Raw genomic sequence first — 17,577 nt, forward strand, 5'->3', positions numbered from 1 at the left:
ACGTGGGTCGCCGAGTCCCATCTCGCCTCGACCGGTTGCACCATCGCACCGTTGCTCAGAGCAGATACACGATCTACCGGTAACTTGCAGATTTTTCATCAGATTCAGTGGTAGGTACATCGGCCTTTACTTGACATACGGTAATCAGATGGGTTTTCACAGTGATGTATCTGGCGACAAGAAGATCAGAGGTTCAGACCTGGGGATTGTTGAAACCGTGAGGTTCTTTGGAGCCTGCGGGATAACTCACAAGATACATCCAGTATCACGGGCTGGAAGTCCACTCTGCAATCCGCCATGTCGATGTTAGGCATTCGGTAAGTATATGTTGTCACTTCGTACCTTACCTGAAAGCGCTTGGCAGGTATACGAGCTTTGAGCCCCCTTCTAGGCATCTGTATCGCCATCACCGAGACAGGCAGATCCAGTTCTTGAAGAGGAATTGCTCCATACATGCCTGCATTTCCACTGCCTAAGTGTTTATCTAGGAAAATGTTACAGAAGTTACCAACCGTATCCCGTGAAAGGTGAATTCGTGAGGCCATGGGCACACTCGAATTATCCCGATGTCTTGTTCATGCTCTCAACGAGCATCTCCAAGCGTTTCACTGTGGTAGTGATCTCGTCGATCTTGCCGCTGTATTCGTCTTGCACCCTCCTCCGCTCACTCTCCATCTCTTGCAAAGCCTCTTCTATATTTCCAAGCCTTTGCAAGATGCACTCCCCTGCCTCAACCCTCAAAAGACGTCCTTCTGCTCCTTGTGAGGCCTGTTCGGCAGCATCTTTCAACACCAGTTGGGTGGTAGATATTAGATCCAAGACGTATTTGTTCCAAACTTGCCCCAATACCGTTTCAGTACTCTTGGAGAAGTTAGCAAACAACGAGGACGTGTTGAACGTCTCATTACTATCGATTGTGCGCCACGCAATTGTCCCGTGACAGTGAAGCCGTAGCTTTTGCACCACAGCTCCGGCTTCAGCAGCACGTCGAAGTCTTTCCTGATCTTCACTTCACTGCTGTTCCAAACTTGCCAGCACTTCCCTCAGGTTGTTCAACGCGGTGGTAGGACTCTCCAGAAAATTCTGGAGCAGCTGACAGCATGCAATCGCGCCATGTGCGCATTCTATGTCCTTGGGACCTGTCGAAGAAAAGTCCACGCGAGGATTTTGGTCTCGCTCGTCGAATGCCGACATCACGTCCTTGGTTTCTCCTTGAAGTATATGCATGATACCGTCCCAAAAGTCGATGTCGTACTGGGAGGGCAACCTCTGCTCCGCTGCAAGGTAGACGCTGGTGATGAGGACTTCCACCTGGGAATTCGTATGTGGTCCTGGAGACTCAAAATAACTGCACTGCCAAGTGCTGAAGTCGGCGTGGTTTTGGATATCCTCCATGTAAGGCATCTCTTCATTCACAAAACCTTTGGCTTGGCGTCTGCATTCCCTTTCGCGCATCTCGCTAGGTGTCCGGTCGTAGATGTCACAAGGTTTTGTCTCCAATTCAAAATGAAAGACGACCGGATGTGTACGGTGTATGTCGCGATGAAGAAGAAAGTTCGTCACTGGCTCCGTGCTATGCCGGTTAGAGAGTTGGTAATTGACTGCCGATCCGTTGAAACTCGTTTCACAAGTTACGAAAGTACCGATTTTGTATCCATATTCTAGGATAAAAAAAAGCCCCAAAAGCTCCTTCACGAAACCTCGTTACGTCCCTATGATCACTTTCCACATTTATTGTGGGGTTCTATGCTGTGATGCTGAGCAGCGCGGAGCCGTCTGCGACAAAGAGTCAGTCATGAATCAAGGGACATATCAATAATGGAAACTAGAGAATGGTAAGCAGTTTCCAATAATAATGGAGCGACTTACGAATTCCACCGCTGAATTTTTCCGGGAGGTGCTGCGGCGCTGGATCTCGCACCAGTGACCGAAGGGTCGCACAGATGATTGAGGATACCGGGTCGCGTTGAAGATGTTAAGGAATCGACGAATGAGGTAGGTAGGTTAAATAGAGCGTGAAAAGCAAGGTTTCTTTATGTTCGTTAGGTTGCGATGCCTGACGGCAGAAATTGAAGATGATCGTGATTATCGAGACTGCAAGATGTTTTAGCTAAGGTTTGTGCCCGGGTCTTGAGAAATATTCAAATTGTGGGGTTCAAATTAACAGGCAACCTGTTGCTTGAAGACTGGATAGAGAAGGAAAGAGCAAATACCCTTCAGCATCGCTCCTGCCTGCAAAAAGTTCGTGGCTCGAATTTCCCCACTTTGCTCTTTCCTCAGCCTGATCAAATCGCGGGAGCAACCAGGTGACTAGCTAGGTAAATAGACCGGAGACTTCAGTGTCTCAAGTGGGAGTGCACCTGATGGGAAGCTCATTTGTTTGACGCAGCATCTGCTACCGGAACATAATCACTTATCTTGTCAAGAATGGATTGACCTCTCCGTTCACACCGCTTTCGTGGCACATACTTATTTGAGGGTTGAGATCATACATTCCTCATAAAACTGTCACAAGAGTAGAAGCTGAAACCAGTCAGAGTGAACACGTCTTTTAATACGGTTTATTCTGTCAGCAAAATAGCATGAAGCATATATAACTTCATGTCAAACTCGTATGTCTGCGGTTGAATATACATATACAAAGACTATGCAGAAAAAGTCCCACTAGCATATCTCTTGGTCCATTGCCGAGCTGTAGCTAAATAGCTTTGTCGATCTGTCTCATAGACCCTGGCAATCTCCTCGTTCAGCGGGAAATCAATCCGCGGTTCTTGGAGTAATTGATGCAGCGTATCGACAACTTACAGAGTTAGTCTTGGTGTCAAGTTCACGGAAGTAAGAGTTTCAGGACCTACTAATGGACAAAGTAGTGGCTGGGACCCATGGTATGCCCGTAACAGGAGGGTTGATATCTCCAGCCATTGTGATGTTCGGGTGGTAAATCCGCGTTAGAAACCTGACTGCTGGTGCCCTCAAAGGGTAATCGATCGGGAAGCGCAGGCTGAAGATGAACACACCCCCAGCGTAGGGACTGTCGGGCTGGTTAGAAGTTAGTGGTTGTATTTTAGCTTGAGTCAAAACCCCAGCGTTCAACTTGCCGGCCCCACGATAGTCGCATCCAAATAACCCCTCTGAATACTCGTCAGTATAAACGTATTGAACAGTGCCTCAAGAAAGGTTTGTCTTTACCCAATTACCCCTTGGGGGGATTATTTCACAAAAGGCCGGGCTGCGTTTTGGGAAAGCTTCCAGCTCTTTTACAAGCCGTGGGTCAATCGCTATATCAGTTCTCGATGGCCTGGTAGGAGGGGCGGGCTTTCGAAGTTCAAGCGACCTGCTTGCAAGGCTTGTGAATCTTTCAACCTCCGGCTGCGTCAGTGGCAGGTTGACGACCGAGAGCGTTGACATTTTGGACAGTGTAATACCGGATAGTATCGACCATGCCCGCGATCTCGTGGTGTTGATGGTGCTGACCCCGTCTACAATTTCCCTTTCGTTTCGACGATATACCCAGGTTCGGAACAGAACAACTTCGAAGGCTCTTGATAGCTGGAACTCGGAGTCTGTCATGCCATCGTCATCTTCGCTTTTATTGGTCGATGCCTGATCTGGAGGTGTGTTTAGTGGGAGGTCGGTGTTAATTACACCAGTCTTGGCCAGCTCAAGATCGGCAGTAGTCGGGTCCTGTCTGTCTCCGGGAGTTTGAAGAGCACTTGATGTATCATTCATGTCGAAAACCGCCGTGCTCATCTCCTCGAGCTCTGGTGACAATTCCATGCCAGCCAATCTGTCAGCTAAGCCCTGGTTATCATCCAGTTCCTGTTCAAGATGATCACGGAGTGCACCGGCTTTCTGGCGTGCCTCAAGGTCAGTCACACTAATGGAGACGGCTGTCAGCAGAGCTCTTGACCATAGAGGGCAGGTCACATGCCATTGGTATATCTGGAGCATCAGGGAGAGTGATGTCTTGTGTCGCTGAAGCTGAGTCAAAATTCGCAGGGCTGCAGTTTGCTGCCATCTCCAGCTCACAAGTTGCCATGTTGACAGCTTCTCTCGGTCACAAAGCGGCCGCACAATAGATTCGAGTTCAGAGAAGGTTATGACTGTACGGGTGAGAATAGCGACGAGGTCGCCAAGCTGTATAAGGGCTAGTCGGCTTGGGTCGAATCGTCGCGTTCGGTCAATGAATGATTGAAGATTGCAGAAGATGAGCCGGAGATCGTACACTTCATTCAGCAGGTCGGCGATGGATCTTGGCGCATCGGTTATATCACCAAGGAGGCTCAACACTTTGGATGCGGCAGCAACTATGCCGACAATCGATGCTGTAATGCTAAGAGGGTCTGCCATCTTATGACAGAAAACATTGCGATATGAGATGATGGGGAAAGACGATGCGGGGTAAACACACGTGAAGGAGCCTCAGTAAGGCAGTCAAACCTCAGAACCTGGTTGGGGCTGAGCACTTGGCCACTGGGACTGGCCCAACCAAACCTGGGCCGTCAACTAGTCACATACCTTACCTTACTTAACACATCAGAACTCCCATTTCCCCCCTCCACCTTCACACAAGTAGTCTAAACAACTCCTGCATTCCCCCTACCACCATCTCCCCCTTCTCAACCCCCCCCCCCAAGCACCTACACACAACCGGTAGTCCACACGCCTGATCTTTGAGTATCACGTCAACGACTCCTCAAAGAGCATTCGTCTCATACAGCATGTTCCACCTCCGACGTATCAGAAGCGTGCTCCTCTTTCCTACCAACATGCCACCAGAGCCCTGTCCCTCCCTCCCCTCTCACTGCACCCAGCCACGAAAACATCCCTCTCCAGTCCCATGCCATTCTTCCACATTCACCCATAACAACGGGCATACGGTACCGCTCGCTAACGATTTCAGCAAGAAACGGGAACCCAGCAAAAGGTATTTTCCTGCCTCGCTCACCTATTACATGGTATATTCTGTGCGTGTTCGAAATGTTTATATCAAACCCAGGTGAATAACAAACTGTGTTGACATATTCTCTTGCACTATCACACAACGTGAAGTTGCACCCAAGGCAGAGGCATCACCTGCCCCCAAAAAGTGTTGAGATTTATTTTTGACCCCTTTCAGTCACCCCCCTCCCCACCTATTCCTCATTTGAAAATATGGCAATATGCTAATAATTCGTTATTCAGCCCCCTCCCTTCCGCTATCACTCTACCAAAACCCAACCTCTCAGTCTAAACAACCAACCCCTAACAATACCCCAAAAACTCTCATCCCATATAGTAATACTACCCCCTTCCCCTTCCAACCCCCAATTCACTCATCTATGTGATACACAAAACACCCCATCTTCTTTTTCTTCCATTCCTTTTATCTTCCAATACCCAACCAAAAAATAATAATAACTATTCAATAATCTTTATATCTCTTCCATCATAAACACAAAGACAAGAATATTCAATCCATATCATACAACCAACGCGCTCTTCTCTCTCATGTCTGTCAAAAGAACCACTACCTTTTCCTTGTATCCTTCCCCTTCTTCTTACTCTTCTTCTTATCCTTTGGCAGATCCAACGGCGTCCCTTCCAGCGCAGCCGTCATAAACTTGAGCATATAATCGTCAATAGTCTGCATCCTCTCCCCCCAAGCATTGTATTCGACCTCCTTTTCTTCCACTTCCACAACCTCGCCATCATCAGCAGACTCAGAAAACAGCCCAAGACCAGACGGCTTCGTCGTTGCTGATGTCGGTGGCTCCGTCCCTTCACGCGGTGTACCATTCCTTGCACTCGACACCCCAGAAGGCTGCTGCTCCGAAAAGTCAGCCTCATCTTCCTGGATTTCCTTCTCGGCCACTCTCGCCGCAGCGACATCCTCCTTGTCTTCTGCCTGCTCGAGTACACGGCCGACGTTGCGCGGGTTGGTGCTCTCCACGCCGCCAAGGACCCTATCCATGGCGGCGTTGGCGGCAACGTCGTTTTCGTTGGCACAAATCTCTCCGCTTGTGGTGATGACGTCGCGAACAGAGATCTTGTTGAAGTAATCCGTGGTGAACTCGCCCTCTTGAATGACAACGTCGTCGAGCATTTGCTTCTGGCTGGCTTTGCGGAGGATGTTGGCTTCGATGGTGTGCTCGCTAACAAGACGGTAAATATGCACATCGCGGGTCTGACCGATACGATGAGCTCGATCTTGACATTGTTTGTCCATGGCTGGGTTCCAGTCTTGGTCATAGAAGATGACTGTGTCGGCACCCGTCAAATTGATACCAAGACCGCCGGAACGGGTTGAAAGAATGAAGCAAGTGATTCGAGTGTCGTGGTTGAAGCGGTCCGTCAAAATTTGACGCTGTTCAACCTTTGTTGCACCATCAAGACGCAGATATTTGTGGCCATGAATGTTGAGGAACTGCTCTAGAATGTCGAGAACCTTTGTCATCTGGGTAAAGATAAGTGCACGGTGACCACCGGCATGCAACCTGCGCAGGAGCTTGTCCAACGCTTGGAGCTTGCCGCAGTCGTACTGGAGGAGACGCTTGTCGGGGAACTGGATGCTGAGGCGCATCCGGGCTTCGTGCCAAGGATCAACAGGCCGCTCTTTGGGCATGTAGGGAGCATACTTGACTGGTGCTGAAAGCCTCATATCTGCCTCCTGGAATGCTTGGATGCCCTTTTCCCCAAGTAGGAACCTGTTCAAATCACCAGTGACCACTGCCGGGGTGACACATGCAAACTTGGTGATGGTCGTCTCCATCGACTCTGCTCGTTGTTGAAGGGTAGGGATTGCACTGTGCAAGAAGTGCAGATCCTCTTCAAACCAGCTCATGATCTTTTGAGGGAGCTTTGGTCGCTGCTTGTATGGTCGACGATGAGTGTCGAGCGTTAGCATCTCGACAAGACGCTTCCCGTAAATGGGACGTTGTTGACGACGGAGGGCGTTCAGATAGACGCAATGCTGAAGCTCTTCAAACCGACCCCACCGGGCGGCGCTCTCAAGATACACAATATTTGACTTGACAGACGCTGGATCCAAGTTATGGTAAGCGTTGTTGGCCCGAATCTTTTGCGCATCTCTCAGATCGGGAAAGATACGGAGCGCGCTAAGCTGAGCGATGCGATCGGCATGGGACGTGGACATGTCCTCGTACTGTGTTGGGATCATGTTGAGGAAGCTGAGGCTTACTGTGCTCATCAGCTTCTCGGCCAACAACTTCTTCCTGACAATACGCTCGTTGATCTCGTAATCAGCTGCAACAGAACGTTGCATGCGGAACGAAGTCATGATAGGGCGATCAACGAAGAGATCCGGATGGTTGCAGACCTTCCTTAGTTGCATCAGACAGTTAATGATAGACATGTAGTTGCCAGATGACAAGGTCTCACGGGTGTCAGCCCGGGACAAGAAGCCATCGTAGAGTTCTCTCTGGCGTTTGGAAAGACGACAGAACTCGACATGCTCGTACTTGGCCGGCATCTGTTTCTCGACATCGGCCTTCAGACGGCGGAGGAGGTATGGTCGAAGGACCTTGTGGAGCTTGGAAATGATAGCCCGTGCTTCATCATCCAGTTGCTCTCGTCCGCTCTCAAGGATTTGTGATTCTGGCCTAGAGAACCAATTATGAAACTCCCTGAGATCAACGAAGCCTCCCTCACCATTTTCGGGGGGCGCAAGAAAGTAAAGAAGTGACCAGAGCTCTGTCAGGTTGTTTTGCAGAGGGGTACCCGTCAGGAGCAAACGAGCCTGCGTGTTGAAGCCAAGCAGTGTTTGCCACCGCTGAGATTTGAAGTTCTTGATGTTGTGAGCCTCGTCGAGAATCATGTAATGCCATCGCCTGCGCCGGAACACCTGTTGGTCTTGGAGCACCATTTGGTATGATGTGATGCAAACGTTCCACACGTCATCATTGGTCCACCCCTGTCGTTTTCTCTTGCGCTCTTCTTGGTTACCATAGTAGGTGAGAATCTTGAAGCCAGGACACCACTTCTTGAACTCCATCTCCCAGTTGAGCATGACACTTGTTGGGACAATGACGAGATGTGGACCCCACACTTCGTGATGGCATGCCAGATGCGCCAGCAACGCGATGGTCTGGATGGTCTTGCCCAGGCCCATTTCATCGGCGAGAATTCCGTTGGTGTTGTTGGCATAAAGGGCTGCCAGCCAATCCAGCCCGTGATGTTGATACTCACGCAGCGTTCCACGAAGCAGAAAGGGTATTTCTGTCTTTGGGGCATCTTGCTGTGGAGTGAGCTCTCTGCTGTCAGATTTTGCGGCATTGAGCTGTGATGTCGATACGGGCGTTTCTGCGTCAGTTGGTTTGGTGTCGTCGGATGTCCTTGGCGATTGGCTTCTAGATACACTGTGGGCATTGGTCATTGGCTCCGTCTCGGGGCTATTGTGATGGTTGGCTGCCGTGGACTGGGCATCGAGGGCTTCGTCTACTACAGGTGCGTCTACCATCGACACATCGACATCATGCTCTGCTTTGACCCTGGTGGCTTGGCTGGCGAAGGTACGAACTTTATTAACGGGCTGTACATCGGCTGGTGGAGGTATTGGAGACACTGACGCTGTAGACTTAGTGGCGGACACGTCGACTTGTGGTGGTGGATGTTCAGCAGTGGCAGTTGCTGTCGCAGACTGTGGATTCTCCACCAGAACCTCTGCCAACCCACCACTCATTGGTTCGCCTGCTTCAGCAGCTGTTGAAATCGGCTCAGATGCTGACTCTTTCAGATCTGGCATCACAGAATCCCTTTCCTCCGTTGGCGCGGGGGCATCTGAAGGATCAACGTCGGCCATCTCTACATCTCCATCGCCTTCAGCTGAGGGTTCCTCAGGCGCAGCCTCCACCTCAAGTTTCTTCAACTCAGACTTTTTGAAGAACAAGGATAGCAGCCCAGCAGGTTCGTCATCCGACTCCTCACTGCCTTCGTCTTCTTCTTCCTCCTCACTTGAGCCAAGGTCGTCATCCATGTCTACCGATTCATCGGTGGTGTCCATATCAGTTGGACCACCATGTGGAGTGTCGGCCGGCGTTGTGCCCACGTCTGGTTTCGAATCATCGACCTCCTTTGACTCCAGCACCGGTAGGTTGGCGTATTTCTCACGTAGTTGGTCTTGCGTCAAGCCTTCATCGGACAGAACAGATTCCTTATCATCATCATCTTCCGACGACGACATGTTGCTCTCATCATCAGCCTCTGAACCCTTATCAGACTCAGAAACATCAGAGATGTCCTCTTCGTCATCCATATCCGAGTCCATATCTTCGCCATCATCGTCGTCCTCGCCTGACATTTCCTCAGCATCGTACTGTGTTTGCCTGGCTTGCAGCTTTTGTTCCGACAAATTGACTGCTTGGTTCAGCGCAGCCTTGACGCGTCGCTGCTCCTCAGCCTCCCATTCCACAAGCCGTCGACGGTTGACCTCTACCCTGACGTTCTCCCATGTCCCCACTATTGCCTTCCCAACTTGCCTCCACCGTGCCTTGCTCTTCTCTCGCTCCTCAAACTCAATCTCTTCAGCTGTCTTGGGTTGCGGATTTCGCCGCCTCCATTCAGCCTCGCATGCAAGGGCTATCCTCTTTGCTGTGGCACGATGTCGCTGCTGCTCATTAAGCATCAACTTACGAAAGTTGCTCATAGCCCTTGTAAGGTGATCCAGATGTGCCCATTGCCGTGGTGGTTCCTCCTCCGCTTCTGGCTCGAATACCGAACATCTCTCCTCTGCCAGCAACCCGCCTGGTTCTACCTCCTTCTCGACCCGCAAAATGATGGAGGCATCCTCTTGCACGAGCTTATCAGTGTATCGAGGACCATCTTCGGCGGTGATCAAAAGCCCTCCCTCTTCCACAGGAATATTGGCTGCTCGCACGACGTACTCTTCGAAAGACGGGCCGAGCTTTGGTCGTAGATTTGCTTGGTCCCGATGGACCAAAGGTAACTCTGTCAGGGGTGGGTGGCGGAGTTTGATACGGGGGGTGAATCTGATAGCGGCTGGGGAGGTACTGTCATCGTCATCGGCATTATCTTTAAGGCGACGCGTGGAGCGGCGCGTGCCAAGTGATTGCCTCGTAGGCGTGGTGGGTCGCCTTGGGGATGTGGATCGTCGACGACTTCGTGCACTCGATCGGACTTCCTGGGTCATCGATTTCCGGGGTGGAGGTTTGGACATGGAAGCCTTGGATGCTGCGTGTTTGCTGGAGGGTATCGGACGCTTCGATGCGCCTCCCGAAGCGGGGGTTGAGCTGTTTGCACTTGCAGAACCATTAGCTTGCCAACGCCCTCTTCGCGGAGGACTGGCTTGATTATTTCCCCGTGGCGTTCGCTTGTCCTGCTCCAAGTTCACGAGGTTGATGCGCCCCGATTTGCGACGGCCATCCTCTGCTATCAACCTGGTTGGCCCTTCGGCCTCAACCTTCTTCCATGGCGGGGATTCGACCTTGGGCTTCCTGATGGTATTATTTGGGGTCGCATCTCGGACTCGTCGACGTTTGGCAGGTGGCCCATCATCGGTGGACGGGGTGTCGTGGGCATGGTCGATGCCGTTGCTTTTCGGAGCCTGGTTGATGGCATTTCGTTTTATCTGATCGAGCTTGGCCAGGACCTGTTCATCATCCTCGAATTCACTAATTTCGCTGGATGAATCCTTCGTCTCTGGGGGTTCGAGGTCGAGGTCGACGGGCTCGGGATGGGTGGTGCATGATGGTTCGTCATGGTGGTGGTGGCCATTGTTGTCGCCGTTAGTGGCAGGCGGAAGAGCGTGTGTTGGGCTCGGCGACGCGATCTCTGTCATAGTAACAAGGGACAGCGCGAGGCAAAGAAAGCCGAGAGCTCGACGAAACTGGCATCTGGCAGGCCGAAAAACAGGTCAGGCGAACGGGACGGTCGCGGGGAATCTTGTGTCGGAATTTCAGCATGTCCAGGCCGCTGTGGTGGTTGCTGCGGCGTGAATAGTGTCGAAAAAGCCCGTCGTCAGCAAAACTTTTGAGAGCCGACAAAAAATTCCAACTCATGACCAAGCTTGATTGAAAGGCGATTGCCGCGGCCGCCCAGTGCGAGGGCGCGCCGTGGGCTTGGCTTGGCCTCTGCTCTGCTTCTTTTTGGTGGGCTGCGTGCATTGTTGCCTGAGGTGTCCACTTTATGACCTCTGAACAGCAACATCCAGCCAATCACAGCTCTCACAGCTCCAACCACGACGAGGCCAAACCTCTGGGGGAGAGCTTCGAAACTCAATCGTCATCAATCAGCCCTCACCTCACACTATCGCATTGCGGCACCCCCAACGCCACGGCATGTCACCATTTGCCCTTTCACCCTCTTCTCGACACATATGCTAACTCGCTACTCACAGATGCTGTCCAGTCGAATTGTGCGGGCAGCGCCCCTCCGGACTGCCGCCCTTGCGGTTCGCCGACTCCCCCTCATTCAGACCCGAACTTTCCTCCCCGAGTCCATGGTCGGCCGCGCCAAGCTTGACGAGAAGTACCCCGACTCCGACTACCCCAAGCTGACTGCGGCTGAGGATCCCGAAATGGTGCGTTGTGGAGGTCGAGGAGGAGCTCTGGGTTGAGAATGGCCGGCAAAACTGACAGGAGCATAGAACGGCGGTTATATCAACCCTCCCCGTGTCAAGCGCCAATTCCGTGACCCTCACGCCGACTGGTGGGACAAGCAGGAGCGCAGAAACTTGGGCGAGCCGGTTCACGAAGACAACGATATTCTGGGCATATTCTCCACCTACGAGTACACATGGATCAGCCCTGGCAAGGGTTTGGCCCAGATTGGCGCCTTCATTGTGGTCTTCCTCGGCGTTGTCTTCACCGTCAAGCAGGTTTACCCAGACCGTGTCAGCTACCCCAGAGAGTTTGAGGGTGGTTTGGTCAGGGAACTGGGTGGAGAGGGTGCTATCCGCGTAAGTGGACAGTCATTGGACCTGAGTTTGGGTCAAGCTAATCATTGGAAACAGGCCAGAATGGAAGGTGATGAGGACCCCTGAAGTGGAAGTAGTATGTGAGGAGTTGTAAATATCCAGGTTATTAATGACCTATGTTGTGCAATTGAGTCCCTTTGTCAAAGAACAGCTCAGCAGGCAGTCATGTCCGGCCAGTCTTTTGATCTAGTTTCGGTTCATCGTCTACTGACTTGGATCTTGAATCCCAGCTGGGTGGCGACTGATCCGCGCCCTGCTTTCCGTTGATGCCGATGGAGGGTTGGAAGCTGTGGAATCTTGGAAACGTGGAAAGAGCCTTATCTGATCCTGCCGCGATTATTGGTATCAGGAGGGTGGGGAACAGCTCATACCACGGGTGACCCAGCAGGCACGGTGATGCCACCTTTGACTTTATTGACAAACATAGGACCCTTTGCAGTTTCCTGAGTTAGCTTGCCAGCTTCCTCCAGAGAGGCGGTTCCCGGTTTTCGGAATAGGTTTTCTGTAATGCCGCTTCCTGCCGTCTTTCTGAATCGGTCTCCAAATCTCAGTTGGCAACCTTGACGACACGGACGTATGATCTTATGGTCTAGAACAAGGCAGCAAGTGTTTCCCGCTCATTTCAACTGCAATTCCGACAATCAAGCCGCCCCCGTCACTTCCTTGATGGGATCTCTCAGTCTCCGCATCCGAATCGCCCGAACTTCCACAGTCAAAGTACCCAATTGACTGTCTTGGAATTACACCACACAGTTGAACCGGGGCCGAATCTACTCGAACCCCATCCTTCTTCGTCCCTTTCCAATCATGCTGAGGGAAGTACCGGTCACACCGTGCGTCATTGGGTCCCCTACCCCCGGTAGCTCCCAAAGATGCCTATCGGCACGGGCCCGCCAAACTACCAACGCGGGCACCAAAGTGACGTTGTTGATGTTCTGATATCAGGCATCTCCGCTCGCAACTCTGTTTTTGGCTTCTTGGGAGTTGCCAGCCTTGATGGCTGTGTAATTGGCTTGGCCACCTTTCTCTTTTGTTGCTGTTCTCTTGGTACCAGTTCCTTTCCTCTCCATCATCATCGAGCAAGTCTTATCAGTCCCTTTTCTCGACAAAGCATCCTCCTCTTTCGACCACCACGATGCGCTACGACGACTGGGATGTCATCCTTTTCCCGACTGGCCGAGACGCCAAAATTCCCTTCAAAGAGTTCAAGGTCGCCTGCCATGCGATTCCCGATGTCGAGTTGTCCCACATTCACGGCTCAGCTGGTATGTCGGTAATGATGCCGGTAATGACCTGCTTTGTCCCGAGTTTGCCGGCCGGGTCCTCGTTCCAGATATCCCTTCACTGCTGGCGCAACCCCGAGATCAGCCAATTCACCCGGACTTACAGCAAGCACATGGAGCTAGTCAAATATGAGGCCCGCATTCTCCTCGACGGACGCTTGGTTGCGTGGGTACTCCCTGGCTCTTAATGAAGTCCCCTTCTGACCGGCAACTAGTTCGACTGTCCTTGACCGCAAAGTCAACGGCCCACATCTTATCACTAGCACATTCGGTTTGTGCTGATTGTTATCCTTGCCAGTGATCTTGCAGTAACATGTTCTGGCAGAATTTACCAAAACCGGCGAGCTTGAGCGACTCAAGTTTCCGCATTTCCGTCGCGAACTTATGTTTCAGAGCCACTGGAATCCCGCGGACGACATTGGTCGAATCAAGGTCGTGATCAGCGAAGGCTTCCCTCGGGACTCCCTCTCAGTTCCCATTGAGAGAGTCAAGAACGTCGTGGCATTTTCCTTTCAGCATGCTCCTCTTGGTCCGTCTTGTTTCCCGGACCTCTGGTAGCAACTACGGACCGAGGCTGATGTAATAGCACAGAGATTCTCGAGGCCAATGGCATCGCATGGCCCAATCCTTCAATGTGGCGACGTCCTTCCGCGAACCCTTCGATGCCAGTCCCCACATACCAAACCAACGATGGAGCAGAGCTTCACAGCCACTCTCCACGCCGCAAGTCATTGCTTCTTCGCAACGTCAAAAGCCAAGGGTTCCCTACTCCTCCAATACCGGGCAGCGTCTTCCAGCCCCAAACAACGTCAGGATATCTTGGCAGCTCAACATTTCCCACCCCTCTTCTTCCCCGTACTTCTGTCAATACGTATGCGGACCCTTTTAGTTCATCGTCAGCATACATGGACTGGGTAAACTCCATGAGCTCCATCGTCAATAGCGGACAGTCAAGCGATTCAAACAACTCTTTCAAGGCCTTTTGGTCGAGCTCTACGATGCAGGCGCGCAAGCAAACAAGTGACATTAGCATGCCGGATTATAGCGCCACCATGGACGAAGTCGATGACATGAAGGTTCCGACCAATACGCCTACAGCCTTGGATCTAGATCATCAATACCATCTGCCTCAGCATCGCCACGATGCGTCGCTGCTGCCCCCGAATCTTGCATCCAGTCTGACACAGTCACTCTTGAACCAACCCATTCCGCTTCCATCGTCAGAGGTCAAGTCCAAGAAGGAGACCAGACATCACCTGGGAATGGGGCTAGGGGAGGTCGATCCCAACACGGCCTTCCGAATGGGAACACCTATCCCCGGATCAGGGGGTGCGGCCTGCCACTCTGCGCGGTCATCCTCCACAACATCATCGAGCGAAGAGTGCGGAGACCGCGGTGGGTTGTTCGGAGACAAGGGAAAGGAAAACGCTGCACCGTCGACGCTACCAGATCAGACGGTTTTCTCTGGTAGTTCGAGAAGCACCTCAGGAGGTGAGCTTTGCTACAACAGCGGTGTCAAGAGGAACAGAACGTTTACGCCTGCGAGTGCGAGGGCCATTGATGATGAGGATGAGCCAAGAAGGGCTAGTCCCCATGTCCGGGTTGCCGATTATGCTAGTGAGAGTGAGACTCTCGGGACGTCCGTTGCTTGATTGGTGGAGCTGGGGGGCGGACGGTTTTGTGTTACAGCTACATTTATGTCGGCTCTTAGTGCTTGTTTAATGTTTTGTCTGAGCTGGGACTTGGGCACTGCAGGCATATTCTATGGTCGTGGGTTTACAATATTCATTCATGTGTGGAGGGTATTGAAGCAACCAGGACATGCATAGGAGAAAGATGGGTCGAAATAATTTGTATGCATAGGATATCGCTAAATGAGCTCGCTCCCCTCCATGGCTTTGGTGTGTCATGTGCCCTGTCTATTCTATCTCAATTAGCTTCAACCGACCCCTGGGAAATTCTTTTATCCCGCACTTTGCAGTCAAAGGTCCTGTTCATAGAGGCCAGGCTCGAATCTACCAAGGAATATCACGCCATCATATACGCTTGTAATGCTCAAGAACTCAGTATTCGTTTCTAGTCTGGCGTGGCCAGTTGCTGAGACAGAGACCTAGCTAATAGTTATCTAATGAGTGTAGTTACATTCTCTTCTTTCTTCATCCTTCTCCAGAGTTGACCATATCAGTTTCTTTTTTTTTTCTTTTTTTTGTGTGTTTCTTTTTCAAAGTAGACCATATCAGTTCCTTCCTTGTGGCGCGCCCATGAGAGATTGAAACACCCCCAGACTCTCCTCAGCGAGACAGTTTGAGATCATCAACCTTAAAAGGTGTGCAGGTAGTGACCGACAAAGCTCTTGCCGATGCTGGTAACCTGAGAGGCGAGCTCGCCGGCGCCGAACGAGTTGGCCAGCGTCTTGGCCCACTCGGCGGCATGGCCCTGCACGGTTGCGACGATGAAGCGGTGCTGGTAGAGCTTGTTGTCCTTGTCGTGGAGGACGAGCCAGCGGTTCTCGCCTTGGGCGTTCTTTTGGCCGTATTGGAATCTGTCGTTGATGGGGAGGATGAAATTGTCTGGATCGGGGGATAAGGGGGTTAGTATGGGATGGGATGGGGGGGTTGGGGGTTGGGTTGGGACAAGAGGGGGTAAGGGGGGAGAAGCGCACCGCCTTCTTTTTTGGCATCGGGGAGCTTGCTCAGGTGAGTGGGGCTGGACTCGTCCTTGTAGAAGGTGTCTTGGATGTAGAGGAGGACGTCGGCTTGGTTTTGGGTGATGTTTTTGGCTTTGACGATGTAGTAGTTGGCTTTCTTGGTGCGGAGGGATTGGGACCAGGTGATTTCTTGGAGGGCAGAGTCCGCGTCGGGGGTGTAGGCCGGGATGGAGAGGGTGTTGCCTGCTTCGGGGGTGGACATTTTGATTTTGGGGGGGGTGGGTTGTGTTTGGGTGATTGGTGTGGTGGTTGAAGTTATATGGGAAATGTGTGTTTGTTGTTTTTGGTGAAGAGAAGGGAGTGGACTGTGGAGGGAGGATGGAAGGTCTTATATGGTTTTTTCCAGCTTGGGCTGCTTTCTAGTCGGATCCCGTCTTTGGAATTCATCATTTGCCTTTCGTGCTTGGGGCTCTTGAATGTGCTAGCCACGAGCTCGTTACCCAGTTTGGCCCTGTTGTCGAGTTTGATCGCATCATCATCATCATCACCATGAGGAGGAGCACAACTGGCAATCGAATCACACATCTAGACCCAATAGTGTTGTGGATATTTCATATTGGCTATCCCAAAACCGACAATTTTCTCCATCATTCAGCTTCTTTCCTTGCGTTGAGGCGCATGCCACAGTTCGATTTGGATCCCTCGCTTGAGGCCAGATCGAGTCCCGACTTCCCGCTGCCAAAGTCCAGAATGTGATATTTCACGCTTGCAGCACTGTTTCCGAGCGGTGCCTGAAAACTTGTTTTCATCCTCGTGGTGATGCGTTGGTGCCAGCTCGCTCTCTAACGCCAAAACTAATACTCTTTCGGCATTGAAAAGGTGTTGGCGCTCGGGGAATGCGTCATTGCATCGGAATTGGAAATCTGGATGTCGGTGATCGAGACCCAAGCCACGTGCCCCGCTTGGAGTTTAGATCGACGTGTGGTCTTCAAGACAGGAAAGGCGCTGCGAGTGGAGGCTGGCTGGGAATTGCTTTTTTAGCATATTTGATCCCGGGAAAGAGTAGGTTCTTTGATGATATCACGATGTATTGCAGATGGTGATAGCATCATTGCAGATTGCTGAAAGCAAATCTCCTGTTGCCTTATCTGGAGCTGCTGATCCATGCTGCCATTGTCACACCGCCAATTCTGTTGAGTCCGTGATGATCTCGATTGTTTAGTAGCACGGTTTGCGCGATCGGGCCAGAACGTCCGTGAATAAAAGATGGCCGGAGAAGGCTTGAGAAAGGAGAGCTGAAGCGGCAGCAGGGGAAGATTGTGATGGAGAGAGATGCCGAGATACCCGGCGTTGGCGGCGGGGGTTTTGGTCGCTCTGCACGGTGAAAGATGACGATGGCCACATCGATAATGTGGCAAGTTGAGGTTTACGCAGAGATCGCAGCTGATCGCTTTGGAACTACTGACATATTGAGAATCCTGCTCCGGGCGCTGTCCTCGATGTCAGCGCTGTGATATCGCCCGAAGGCCTAGAACAACCGGGACATGGGAAGAAGCCGAGGATAGAGATAGGAGAGGCCAAGAGAAATTGAGACTGCGAGACTGCGAGGTTTTGCCGGGGGAGAGGACCCGAACCAGATGCCTGTTATGTGGAAGTATAGAATGATTCGTATTTCCAATGTTCTTCAAAGCAAACTCCTCTTCTACAAGGCAAGA

The 17,577-nt window shown here is 51.6% G+C and overlaps 5 protein-coding genes across 5 annotated transcripts; 2 read left to right on the forward strand and 3 right to left on the reverse strand.

The window, feature by feature from the left end:
* Positions 1–2,604: 2,604 nt before the first annotated feature.
* Positions 2,605–4,350, reverse strand: QC762_509920 (uncharacterized protein; the record flags this gene model as incomplete). The annotated part of the gene is made up of 4 exons (XM_062891403.1): positions 2,605–2,609; positions 2,666–2,800; positions 2,856–3,039; positions 3,511–4,350. 4 exons carry the CDS (start codon positions 4,348–4,350, stop codon positions 2,605–2,607), a joined length of 1,164 nt encoding a protein of 387 aa, XP_062742751.1.
* A 1,159-nt stretch (positions 4,351–5,509) lies between these two features.
* Positions 5,510–10,795, reverse strand: SWR1 (swr1 complex component; the record flags this gene model as incomplete). The annotated part of the gene is made up of 1 exon (XM_062891404.1): positions 5,510–10,795. One exon carries the CDS (start codon positions 10,793–10,795, stop codon positions 5,510–5,512), a length of 5,286 nt encoding a protein of 1,761 aa, XP_062742752.1.
* QC762_509940 (uncharacterized protein) lies at positions 10,153–11,998 on the forward strand (the record flags this gene model as incomplete). Its single annotated transcript, XM_062891405.1, has 4 exons — positions 10,153–11,292; positions 11,354–11,536; positions 11,603–11,914; positions 11,969–11,998. Exons 1-4 carry the CDS (start codon positions 11,143–11,145, stop codon positions 11,996–11,998), a joined length of 675 nt encoding a protein of 224 aa, XP_062742753.1. The 5' UTR covers positions 10,153–11,142.
* Positions 11,999–13,067: 1,069 nt separating this feature from the next.
* Positions 13,068–15,093, forward strand: QC762_509950 (uncharacterized protein; the record flags this gene model as incomplete). The annotated part of the gene is made up of 4 exons (XM_062891406.1): positions 13,068–13,381; positions 13,431–13,486; positions 13,541–13,744; positions 13,807–15,093. 4 exons carry the CDS (start codon positions 13,068–13,070, stop codon positions 14,865–14,867), a joined length of 1,635 nt encoding a protein of 544 aa, XP_062742754.1. The 3' UTR covers positions 14,868–15,093.
* A 263-nt stretch (positions 15,094–15,356) lies between these two features.
* Positions 15,357–16,221, reverse strand: QC762_509960 (uncharacterized protein). The gene is made up of 2 exons (XM_062891407.1): positions 15,878–16,221; positions 15,357–15,785 (listed from the first exon to the last, which is right to left on the reverse strand). The coding sequence occupies exons 1-2, from the start codon at positions 16,122–16,124 to the stop codon at positions 15,535–15,537; spliced, it is 498 nt and encodes a 165-aa protein (XP_062742755.1). The 5' UTR covers positions 16,125–16,221; the 3' UTR covers positions 15,357–15,534.
* Between the last annotated feature and the right edge of the window lie 1,356 nt (positions 16,222–17,577).

The sequence above is a fragment of the Podospora pseudocomata genome, chromosome 5, assembly GCF_035222375.1.
Source record: "Podospora pseudocomata strain CBS 415.72m chromosome 5, whole genome shotgun sequence".
In the NCBI taxonomy this organism is placed as follows: domain Eukaryota; kingdom Fungi; phylum Ascomycota; class Sordariomycetes; order Sordariales; family Podosporaceae; genus Podospora; species Podospora pseudocomata.